General features: G+C 36.6%; 1 protein-coding gene across 4 annotated transcripts; it reads right to left on the reverse strand.

Moving 5' to 3' along the window:
* Positions 1-1,613: 1,613 nt before the first annotated feature.
* spint1a (serine peptidase inhibitor, Kunitz type 1 a) lies at positions 1,614-13,364 on the reverse strand. Of its 4 annotated transcripts, none has more exons than XM_030127628.1 (11): positions 13,269-13,364; positions 12,506-12,979; positions 11,910-12,067; positions 11,548-11,689; positions 9,087-9,254; positions 7,593-7,640; positions 6,664-6,795; positions 6,489-6,539; positions 6,210-6,380; positions 2,849-2,905; positions 1,614-2,602 (listed from the first exon to the last, which is right to left on the reverse strand). In XM_030127628.1, exons 2-11 carry the CDS (start codon positions 12,918-12,920, stop codon positions 2,418-2,420), a joined length of 1,527 nt encoding a protein of 508 aa, XP_029983488.1. In that variant the 5' UTR covers positions 12,921-12,979; positions 13,269-13,364; the 3' UTR covers positions 1,614-2,417. The 4 variants fall into 4 exon arrangements, with proteins under 4 accessions (XP_029983488.1, XP_029983487.1, XP_029983489.1 ...); XM_030127627.1 differs by having other exon boundaries at positions 13,145-13,273; XM_030127629.1 differs by lacking the exon at positions 13,269-13,364 and adding an exon at positions 13,215-13,249.

Raw genomic sequence — 13,364 nt, forward strand, 5'->3', positions numbered from 1 at the left:
CCATCGATTTAATGATGAATTATACATGTTCTATCTAGTATGATGTGTGTTTTAGGTACGAGGAGTAAGTGAATGCACCAAAGAACCGCCTGCTTTTGACAGTCGGGTGTCTGGTGACTTTTCTTTTCATGTGAACATCTGGCTCGTTTTTCTTTTTTTCCCCACTCTTCTTTTTTTTTTTTTTTTTTTTTTCCTTTTTTCATATTTCAGTAGTTACAAAACTTGTTTTTCAGTCAAAGTCTCTACAACTGCACTAATCAAGAAAGTAGCCCACTGACACCCACTGACACCACTGACAGCCTCTGACAGGCTTATGAACAGACATAACAAATTGTAACCCTGACAGTTACATTTATTAGGGTCAAGTCAGCTCACAAAGGGTGCTTTAGTGAATCAATTGGGTGGATGCTAATTTATGTGTGGCTAATGAAATAGAAAAGGCCAGCTTTGTTTTGTACAACCCCCTCTCTGCCCTCTGGAGTTTGATATTATTTCAAGATTGAAGGAAAGCATGTTGTACCCCCTTTCTAAGTTAACAACACAAAAGTTAGAAATGCAGGATTTCTTGTGGCTTTTAGTTATCAAAACTTGTTATAATGCTGCTGATTTGAACGTTTGATAAACAACATCCCCACCTGCTGGTCATACAGGGCTTTTGTTTTTGTTGTCTTTACACAGGAGTTGGTTTGGGCCCAGTACTGTAACTATATGTTCCAGTTAAAATGTTGTCTCATATATGATATTATACATCCCTCATTCTCATTGATTTAACATAATCAGAATTATATTCAAATGCTTTGACCATATTAGAAGAAATCACTCGCAATGTGAACAACTGAAGTCAATTTTATGCTGCCAGGAAATAATTAATACAGTACATTTCATACTTTAATTTTTTTTTTTTTTGTTAGTAAGGGTGGTGAAACCTGTGAACTATTTAGAATTGGAAGTCACAAATAATAGAAAAAGGTGTATTAATTCTTTGCATATTTGAAAAAAAAACCCAAACAAACAAAAAAACCCCAAATTACTTTTCTTATGGTATGACCTCGAGAAAAGATGTGAACTTGTCTTTGTATCTAATGACGGGAAGCAAGGGATACAGCCCCCTCAATATTTAGACAGACATGCAGAGGACTTTTATTTTAGATTTGATCAGCATTTTATTTGGTTAAAATATGTGGTAAGCCTCTTCAACATTAAATCATCCCAAATCATAGATATGTATGGTGGGTTGTGATATGAACCAACGTCCCACTAAAACACACGAGCTATAAAAGACTTTTGAACATTGAATGTGTCCATAAAGTCCAGGCCAAGCCCATAACAAGAGTTCTGGATGAGGCTGCTGCAAAAGTATTTACAGAATGAAAACAGACACACTGGTACTGGAGGGTATTTGTGACTTTAGGGTTACATAAAACTTCAGTGCAGTTCATTATGTGAAGGTATTGATATTTTAAGTTGTATAATTGCTGCTGCCACTGATGGTTAAATGTAGATCATTGCCTATTATGTTATGTACAGTATATAACATTCAAATTATCAGCAGAAGACAACATCAAACTTTCCTATTTTAGGATTAAAAAAAAAAAAAATACACAGCCATTCACATTCATCAATTTAATATTTTTATTCAGTATTATGGTATTATTGTAAAACGTCAGATAAATCTGTAATAGGTGATATGTACAAACATTTGAGAGGTTTAAAGTGTGTTTAATCGAGGCAGCTCTTTAAAATGGATGAATAAGCATTACACTTGATCCTAAACACTTTATAAACAGAATTAGCTTTTCAAATAAAACATTATTTTCTTAAAATTCTAATATTATATACATTACACCTGTATCTGCAGTCAAATACAGTGGGTAACAATGAAGTGGAAAATGGGTTAAAAACCAAAGTGACTGAAAAAACTGTCATGGCATGGTTCCAGTGATGGATCACCATTAGCAATACATATCCACAGAAGTATTAAGAGCTCAGTTTTAAAGGAAAAAAATATATACTTTGAAGTAACAGACCAGCTATATTTTAAAATAAGCACACTGTTTATTGGAAGCTTTAACTGGTCCTGTGGAAACATCAATCAGCTCCAGTGGTAAAATCCTACACATTCCTTCCCTTTCAACCTGAGTACAAACTGTTATGCAATGACAATGACATTTTACTGAATTAACAAAAAGCTTAAAACAAATTTCATAACTAAACGCATTCTAACTTCTGTGTGCAACAACCCTCAAAAGACACGTAAATGTATGAACAAAAGAAAAGTGTGGCCCTTCAAGCATTCACACATCCACAGTGTTTCCTCTCATCAATCTGAGTTCGTTCAGTATGAGACACAGCTATAAATAAAACCCTGTGTCATTCACAACTGGGAAAGGAAGGGGTCAAAGGTGAGGGCTCAGGGGTCAGATGGGTTTGGTTGTGCTGTTGTAGACCAGACGCTCTCTGTCCTCCACTGAGGTGACCGGGGCGGTGTTGACGGGCACTCGGTGGTGTTGTACATTCTTCTTTCCCCTTAAGAGGCAGTACACCAGGATGCAGAGGAGGATAAGGATAGCTACGGCCAGAAGAGCGGCAATCGCTATAATACCTGTTAAATAAACCGAGAAATGTTTCAAAAACATCATGTGATGGCCAGTCATGTAAGGACAATACATGAAAGGCTATGAAGAACAGATCTCTAAATCACGCTCTGCTTTTAATGATTCAGTGAACTGGAAAGTTGAATTGAAACAGAACAAAACCTCAACAACAATATTGAACAGCAGAGACCCAGTTCTTATGAAAGAAGCACTTAGGTTTACAGGTAAGCTGAAATAGAAATAGTATTCAATACCTGTCTCGCTCCCTGTCTGGCTTTCAAACGACTCCTTTCTTGCAAATACGTCCTTTTCTGAAATATAAGAAAAGAAGATGGTGTGAGCATTATTAAACGCGATATTGCATGTTCCAAAAATGAAAATATGATATGAAAAGAAAAACACTCTTTACAAAGGAACTACAATTTAGAGCTGCTGAGATAAATGAAGCACCAATGAATTAGAAAAAAAGGCAAGAAAACACAAAGTAAGATAAAGGCACAAAAACCTGGGATAATCTCTATTGATTAGCACTTCAACTCAATTAATCTGTTCCACTGATTACTTGGATCTAGTGCAACAAGCCGTAGAGAAAACAACAGTTTACACTCAAATGTATTGCAAATTGAAGATAATGTCAACGGAAAATGCAAAATGATGCTCGTTTACATCCACTACTGTTACTTGAATATTAAGAGTGGTTCTTCATCATGATTTTAACACTCAAACATTGTTTCTACCTCCACAGTTTGCCAAAGCCTTTGTTTAAAGGAGTGATATTTGGTTTTTAAAATGGAATTATGCATTTTAAAACATTTCCCTGTGGTCTACATAAACTGTAAATGCTATGCTTGGGTCTGAATTCTTCATTAATTCAACTCCACAGGTCCATCTTCAACCCTATTTCTGAGTAATGACACCAGAAAGGTTGTTTTGAGCGCTGGCCCTTTAAATACAAATGAGCCACTTCACGCCCCACCCCCTCCAAGTTGTTGACCGTGCTTTCTGTCCTGTTCAGCCACTTGTGTTCGTAAATACAACCAGTAACTGAACATTTTAGGTAACCAGCTCAAAGTTTGGATTTTCAGTTTTTATTACAACCGCTGCTGCTGACAAACAATTATGATGTACTTGGAGAAATGTTTGTAGGAAGTCTTGACCTTATATGTGCAAACGTCGTGATGTAATTAGTTATAAAATGTAACAAATTAAGCAGGAATTGAAACAGGTTGTAGAAATCCACTTGATTTTTGCCAGAATTAATATAAAGATAGCTCTGCAGCACCTGGAGGGTTCAAATTCAAACTTTTTGAACTATTAGGGTCCAAATACAATAATAATGAAAGTACCAAAGACTAATAAAAGTGGGTTTAGGAAAATATGACCCCTTTAAAACTTTCTGCAATGCTTCGTACATGGCAAACTTTTATTGTGGTTTCCATCTAACATACATTCCTTGTTTCTTATTGGTGTACACAAGCACACACATCTGATGTTGCACTTATTTGCATCTAAATTTCTCCCAAGTATAATTTTTTTTCTGCTCAATGTCAAAGTTTTGACAGTTCATCTTGTAAACTACATAACATTTTGAAGTCATAGATGTAAAAAGAGACTAAAACAAGAGGCTCCTGATTATTCTGTCATTTATTCTATGACTGATCACTTTCACTGCTTAGTAGTTACACATGCATTACCAAAAAAATATACCTGTAGGACAGACCTGAGAATTTACGATGGCATTTGAATTAAGATACCACAGGTGATAAGACACCCCAAGGCATTAGAACAGCAGTGGATAAAAAGAACTATTAATCAATTATAAATTAAGTATAATCAATTATTCACAACAATGTCCATTTAGACCAAAGCATTAGACACCAGATGTTGTTTGTTATGATTTTAAAGCCATTCATATCTTCATAGGCCTGTCACGGCTATATAATTATTGACTCATTACCGTTATCTGGGCCAAATAAAATGATTGAACTTCCTCAAAGGGTGGCCAGGACTTTTATTTATTTCCAATGCAAAAGGTTAGAGACCTTTATTTGAAGAAGGCTTGCACTAGAGTCAGGCCATTGTGTTTAATTTCGTGTTAAATAAGTACAAATTGTCATATTCAGAACGAAACCTTGTTCGAATGCAATCAAATTTACGATACTAAAATTACTGCAATGCATCTACAAACACTGCACTTCCTTAACTGATATCAAACAAAAACCTTCACCAGTAGTAGTTAGATTTTATTATGTAAACCTTAACTTCCTGTCGCGCTTTAAGTTTATTCCCAAGTAAATGTTTAGCAGAAATAGTAAGACACACACCGGTAGTGACCAGCATCGGATAAGAACACTTACGATGAATGAAGTGTTGAAAACATCTGGATTATATTGTTGGTTGGTCTAAATTATAACTCGTAGAAATGTATGTTGGGCTCAACTGGCAACACATTACATAACAGTTACCAAATGTTTATTCATGCTGTTTTTCACATCCAGCCCATTTTTGAGATCACTATTATAAGTGACCTAGGTTGTTATTGACTCCTGGTTTTTACTCGAGGAAATAAGGTGTTTTGGATGATACTGAATCATCTCCAGTCACCTGTATAAAAACAGCTGCATGAAACTAACAGACATGTCACATTTCCATCCCTTTTTCCACACGGTTGGACAATTGGCAGGCACTCTTTCAATGAGCCTGTTTACATGACCAGAAAAATCCGATATTTGCTGTAATCAGATGTGACCCATTTGCATGCACTTCAGAAATGCGATAATCGAAAAGCCCTGGTTTACATGTTTCAATTCTTTTGGAGTATGTACATATGTTATGACTTAAGACGTACACTTCCTGTTATTTTCAGAACATCTGGTTTTGTCTCAGAAAATTTTAAAGGACAGCTTTTGGAATTTGTCACCATTCCTGCATTTCCTCCTGTCAAGCAGATGGAAGATGTTGAGAGTTTTCATTTGTTGTAGCATGAAATTGGTTTCCTCTTCACTCCAGAAGTGAGTCTTTGCCCATTTTTTGCTGCCATGTTTGTTTACCTTTTTCCTTAGGCTGACGTTGTCGCTACGTAACTTCCATTGATAAAGATTTTTTTTTTTTTTTTTTTTTTTTACACATGTGCGGATGTAAAAGAATGAAAGACATCAGATTAACCTGTATACATGCATGAAGACAGAGTATTGGGGAGAAATCTAGGTGTGTCAATCTGATTTCTCATAATCAGATAACTACCATTATCAGATAAAGCCTATTGGATTGTCCTGTTGACATGATCACTTGAGTAATCTGATAACTCCAGAAAACAGACAATGATCGGAGTATTGGTGAGCATGTAAATGGGCTCAATGATATCACCCCCTTCATCCTGACACTTATTTTCTATTGGTCCATATCATTATCAGTACTTGACTTGTTTAAATTAGTAACAGACTTTGTATATTACAGTTATTTAGGAAATTTAACCCTTGAATTTGTATTCACAAAGCCTAAAACAGGAATGTTATTTTTGCATTCCAGCGTTCAATACCAACAAATGGCTCTACTTTCTCATAAAATTAACAGAAAAGGCACCAAATTTCAATTATTCGTATGACCATGCCATACCTGTTACTCCCCGGCAGACTTTCATACACTGTTCCTTGGTGTTAAATCTGTTTTCATTCCCGAGGCAGCCACCATAGTTGAAGAGGGAGCAGTCCTGCTGCAGTGGGTTGTAGTACCACTTACTGAGACTGTCCCTGCAGTTTCCTGTATCAGGGGGCTCTGTGCAGCGAACTGTGGAGGTCGGGAAGTGAACAGATGGTACAAAAATGTAGGTATTAGAGTATAAACAGACACTAAGAACCTGCTTTACACTTTTTTGTAATTATAAATTCTAATTACCTTTCTGTTCATCTACTGGAATCTGCAACAGAATCTCAAAATTTCTGCCCACTGATCAACAGAAAACACAAAGTTCAAGTCAGCATATCTTTGAAGGAAACATTTTATCTAAGTTGCATGTAAAACACTTGAGCCATTATGAAAATAAAATCTAATTTGCATAGTTGCTACTTACAGTCCTCACAGTTGTTTTCATCTGAGCCGTCACTGCACTGTGGAGTCGAGTCACACTCCAGCGTGCGATCCAAACAGCACTGGTTTGCACAAGTGAACTGGTCTGCTGTACATGGAGCACCACATTTTTCAGCTAAAGGATAAACACAAAGAAAACACATTTCTAACTCACCATGGCTGACTATTTAGTTTCAATGACAGCCAAGCACACTCAGCTGTCAAAAAAAAAAAAAAAAAAAATGGAGTTTATGTCCAATCCTGAGTAAGTTGAAGTTTTCACATATTTCAGAAACCATCATATTAGTTCCATATCATCCTCATAAGCTAACAAAAGGCAATAAAAGGAAAGACGAGGCTTTGTTCCTCTACAACAGGGGTGTCCAATCCTGGTCCTCGAGGGATACATTTAAAACATGCAGGATACCGACCCTCGAGGACTAGGATTGGACACCCCTGCTCTACAAACACCAATTTATATCCTGTTTCATTATTAGGACCTGGGCATTTAACTAAGAATTACTGTTTTTCTACCAAATTAATAATTTTTAGGGGATAAACATGCTGAAATACTGTCCAAAACCTGAAAGCCTCTTGGACTCATATCTTAAACTAGCAACAACAAATCTGCTACTTTGGTTCATATATGCAGTGTTGGTGCTGTTTTTTCACTTTCAAATGTTGTATTTTTCACACTCATCCCAAAATGAGTCTTTGACTGTCATATTGCTGGGAACTGTGTGTATTATATGGGATGGGTAAAATGCAAAGACTGCATTTCCTGACAGGGATAATAAAGTGAGTTAACCTTTAGCCGACCACTCTGACATGATTGAGACAAATATCAAGTATTACATTCAGAGGAACAATTGCTGACAAAAGGTCAAAGACACAAAATTTCTATCACCCACACACATAAGTTACACTACTTACCTGGAGGTGTAGGAATTGGCAAGCCTCTACCAGTTTTCTCTATTTTTTCTGGAAGAAAATCAACAAGGAAATTAAAATCAAACAATTTGTTGCTGTTCTTGAACTCAACCAAACATTCATCAATTATACAGATGTATTCCTCTCAGGTTGACCTTTTTTTTTTTATTTTTTTTTTAATAGATATTTTAAACAACACTGAATGGGTCAATACATTGTATATTATAATTATAATTGAGGGACTTTTTGAATGACCTTTACAGGGTAAAATAGTTGACAGACATAGTTGACATTTTTGCTGTTTTCAGGCCTAAAATCAACATAACCATAACACCACATGACATTTAATATCATATTTACAATTAAGTGAAATTGAAAGTTATTTATAAAGATATTATAGTAACACTGTTGACATAAGAGTGTGATAGATACACACTTGACTCACACACTACTTTCTATTAAATAACTAAGAAAGAGGAGAAAGAACACATTGGAGTCTTGCCAGTGTTTTTTTCAGGAGGAAATGACATCATGTGGAGCAGGTCATGTGATTTGGAATTAACACACTTCCTTGAGAAGTGTTTTTGTAATGGTTAACTTAGTTGAAAGTCATTTCTCAGACACAGACGCAATTTGTTATTTTCCATATAAAATTTGATATATTTGCAAAAAATAAATATCTGTTATGATTATCTCAACTTCATAAAAAGAACACAATCTAAGCAATTTTTGAATAAGCTCATTTTATTATTGTTTAGCTAATTATAAAGTGGTTATTAAATTGGACGGTTATTTTTTAGTTGACATTTTAGTATATCTAGTCATTAATTATTTATTTATTAATAAGTGATTGTTTCTGTAATTAAAAAATATGGCATTTTTAAAGACATGATCATATTGAACATAAAAAACTTTTTTTTTTTGTACTTTTAATAAAGCTGTATGCAAGATATATCCCATGGACTTCAAAAGTCCCTCAGTTATATATTGGCCCGAACATATATGGCAAATCCTCTCTACATATTTAGCCTTGGAAGTTACACTGGGCATCTTTGTACAGAAAAAACAAAAATAAAACGGTTAACTACACAATAGAAGTTAACCATCTTCTGACTGTAGCGTCATGTTATTTTACAAATGACTGTAGTGTAGATTATTCATACAATTATTCATTTAATCTTCATCTCTACTGTTGAGCATATTTAGATGGAGTTGGAAGTCATAATGAAAATACAGTCATAATGATGAAGATTTTTAACTTTAACATACTTAAGTGTTACAACAACAGAGCAAAGATAATACTATGTTTGCCTCCACTTTCAAAAACCTAAAAGTTAAATTTCAAACAGATGCAACCATCATATAAAACTATCACATACTGTAGCTTTGAGTGCCACATGTATGTATCTACCTCCTTCAGATCACAAGTCACAGTAGTGACTCTGGCATCTAAAATATTACACCATAAATAACTCCTACAGTTAAATGTATAGATACCTGTTCCATAGCAGGCGTTGGCGCACTCCTCCAGGGTGAGATAGTTGTTGTGATTCCCCCTGCAGCCTCCAAATGAGAATTGCTCACATTTTTCTGAAGCAGCGTTGTAATGCCAGCGAGGGAATGAACCCCGACATGGTCCAATCTTCATTGGAACCATACAGTGGTCTGGTAGGACACATTATTAGGACTCATGTTAATACTGTCACACTGGAATGAACATTAGAATCTATTCATATGTGACAATCCGAAATTTTGAAATGTGTAAAAACAGTTGTCCATGTTTGTCAAGTTAGTGATTTAATTTTCTTCCCTCAACACTCACTCAGGATTTCTTGGAAAATTATGTTTTATAGTACTGCATGTGACAGGTTACTTTGCACTTATTATTATGGACAATACTATAATTATGATTCTGGTCTATTTGCTTATAGTTACCATTTAAAATGTACACATTACTCATCATTTTGAAATGTACATTTTCCCCCCAAATCCAGTACACATACATAAACTACTATGATAATAATAATTGCAAACTTTAAAACATTTAATTAATTTCACTTCACGTATTTTCATATAACCTCTCAGTGTCTCCTTTTGAAACATGGCAAGAAAAGGAAATGCAGAAGTGCCATGTAAGAACTGTAAATGTTTACATATTTGAAATACAAAATATCTATCTATCTATCTATCTATCTATCTATCTATCTATCTATCTATCTATCTATCTATCTATCTATCTATCTATCTATCTACCTACCTACCTACCTACCTACCTACCTACGCAGTTGTGATTCACTTTATTGAACAGCTCTACTTTACGGGATATCAAAGCCTTAAAGTTACAAACATTCCCATGCTGGTAGACCATAAAGGTCTCTTCTATTTCATTCTAAAGCAAACCAATTGTAGACATAATTACAGTGTCAGTCACATTAGACATTGTAAGATGCATTGTCTGAAATCCATGAACCTGGTCAACTAACCATTTACAGTCTGTATTATGTCTGATACTCAGTTTTGGGGGAGACTGTCTTTTTCAGTTTGTTCTTCCTGGTTGTGGTGTCGTGTCTAGACAGACATGTACATGAGCATAATGTGGTCAAGTATTGAGAAATGCAAGTGAGAAAAAGAAGTAGGCTGTTTAAATTAGACAATGAGGTTAAAGAGAACGACGGTTGACATCTTCCTGTGGTTGATGATACATGTTCTCAGTATCGACTGCAGGTTACTTACAGAACAGTTAGTGTAGGAGTCATTAAGTAAAGGACACTTCTATTTCATTCTCAGGTTATCACCTCTGACTGTTGCATATAAGTAGGGTGACTTCTTCAGAACTATTCAGTATTGTGTTGTAAATGTGGCACTCTTATCATGTAGACTCACTGCCATGCCCATGCATATCCTACTGAATTCCTAGTTCTATTCAAGGAACAAATGGTTAATGGGTAACTGAACCACTGAATGGTTAAAAATCCTCCCTTGTCCTTCAGTTTGTAATCAGTCAGCAACTTACAAATACAAACCTGAGCAAAAAATACTTCAAACAGATGAATCTAGACTTTAAATCACTTTTAGTCAATACTGGTGGAGAGAACACTCATGTGCTGTTTGTGTAACCCAACCTGAAACCAGACTGACAGGTTTCGTTGGGGTGGGGGTGGAGAGAGTGGGTTGTCAACATGGGAGCGATAAAAAAAAAAAAAAAAAAAAAAAAAAAGCTACACTTCCGCTTTCAAAAGAAACTCAAGAAGAGAAAACATGCCAAAAGATCTCCATGCTGAGATTAAAAGGATGTGACCTGAATACTACGACATGGGGGAGAATGGTTAACAAATCCTCTTTCATGTCGAAGAAACAACTACTTTCTTTTAGGTTTTTGCTTCCGACAGTGTATACTGTACAAAAACTCAAACTTGACTGAGGTGTCTATACGATAACCGTTTATCTCTACATCTTCCATGCAGTTTCGTCATGCTGCCCACAGGAATTAGACAGGCATGCCTCAACAGGTTTGATCACAACTATCGTTCTCATGAAGCACCCGCAACAATGCCAGGACAAGTGATTAAGTTTTACAGAAACAGATCATTTCTATTTGGCAATGGAAGACTTAACAATGAGTTCAGTGGAAATGACAAGGATCTGAGGACATTTATGGAACACATCTCATCCTGTCCCAAGATGAAACACTAAGCAAGTGACTGGATAAGCCCAAAGTAACATCAACAAATATAGTAGACATGAGTCATGTTTACAACTGAAACTCAACCATCTCTTCTTCAAATTCCACAGTTTAAAGTTGGATGTAGAATAATTAAGAACGCAAAACAAAAATGAGACTCTGTAAAATTAGATTTGTTGTGCTCAACAGTGAAAAAAACAATGAAAGAAAACAAAACCAACCTAATTGACAAACATGAAAAAATGCGGTTTCACAGCACAGCATCTACACACTCACCTTCTGACTGTTCTGGAGTAAGAACCAGGACAGTGACAGTGGTGGAGTCTGACTGACCGATGTTGTCTGTGACCGTCAGCTGGAACTTGTATATGCCTGATGTCAGATTGGATACAATAATCTGATCTTCAAAATTTGTTTTCTATAAAGGAAAGAAAAGAGAACTTGTTATTTTCTACCAAAACACATCAGTAGGCTTTAAACTGAGCCATGAACTTGAACACAATGGACATGTGAAAGACACAAATGAAGACTCCCACAAAACAAAAACGTAGGGTTCATTTTGACATGCTTCAATAAATTCCCCCCACCTCCCAGAAAAGTGTCGCATCAGGTAGTTTTCAATTCACTGATTTTCTTACCTCGATGATAGCATAAGAATATGGAGTTATCAGTTGCCACTGATAAGATGCAATCTTGTTGTCATCTTTGCTTGTGATACCATTCAATGTCACACTGTCCTGGGGCTGAATCACACGGTCCAGGCCTCCGTTGGCTACTGGTGGATGGTCACTTTGATCTGGGGGGGGGGGGGCAATATTAGAGTGAGCCACAAGTTCCACAGTCTTTTAGGTACAGCAAAGTTAAAAAAAAAAACCCAAAACTGTCACAACACTTGAGCAGGCCTAAATAGAATGAGGCAGACACAGAAACCTAATCTTACACAGGGGCCTTAATGGGTTGACATGTGTGAACATGCTGAACTGAAGGTTTCTGCCTTAAATATATGGCCTTAACACAGTCTCATAACAAATTGTGTTTTAACAATTAAACAAGTTGGTTGAGCTTGATCACTTTAATTCAACTGATGATGAGTTAATTTAACTTTATACATAGTTCTATAGAAACAGCATTGTGATCCTATAAACAATGCCAATGGTAACTAAAGGAACACCTGTAGTGCATATGAAACTTCAGAGCATCTGTTTTCTTTAAGCATTTGTTTTTTAAGTCTTACCTGGAGAGGTGTACACATTAAGATAACTGTCATAAACGGAGTCCAGGATGTAGTTGATGTATCCTTTCTTTCTGACAAAACGGCAGACGTATTGCTTTTTATACAAGCAGTCAAAGAGAAAGCAGGAGTTGACCAGGCCCTCCTCGGATCCTTTCTGCATGAAGGCGACATTGCACCTGGGGTCTTTGCAGCAGGAGGCCACGCAGTCCCTGTAGCGCGTCAGTGGAGGAGACGAAAGAAAAGTGGCCCCGTCCTTTACAGACTCATCACCATCGAGAACAAAGTCCTCCTGGCCCTCTTTAAACCGGGTTAAGCATTCTTCCCCGGTAACCTGGGCTGCACCGGAGTCTAGTAACAGCAACAGGGGGAGCAGGAGCGCACAAGCACCCAGACGCACTCTCCGGAGCGCATTCATGGTAAAAGTCCGACAGAGATTTCCGCACAAATAGAATCCAAAAGTCACCTGTAACAACACTGAAGTCAAAGGAATGGAAAAAAAAAAAAAAAAAACAATTAGTATTTAGTAAAAGTACTTTTCAGTGTGCGTTCAGGCCACAAAAAGCACAATCAAACTGCTTAATCCTCAGTCAGCCTGTGCGCAAATATCATGAAAGCAGCTCCCCGCTTCCAAATACGCACCCACAAAACTTCAGACCCCCGTCACACTCGTCTAACCCCGACCACTATGAAACTCTCTGAGGAGAATTACCCGTTTGATGTCGACAGAACCTATGCAATCGACGACATTGCCCAGTTGACTCACCTGTGAGATACAGGAAGTGAAATTCCACTCCGGAGATGCCACTCCCTTCTGGTTTGTTAGACGACTAAAGCTCCAAACAAAACTAGGACGCTGTGT

The sequence above is a fragment of the Sphaeramia orbicularis genome, chromosome 22 (assembly GCF_902148855.1).
Source record: "Sphaeramia orbicularis chromosome 22, fSphaOr1.1, whole genome shotgun sequence".
Lineage (NCBI taxonomy): Eukaryota > Metazoa > Chordata > Actinopteri > Kurtiformes > Apogonidae > Sphaeramia > Sphaeramia orbicularis.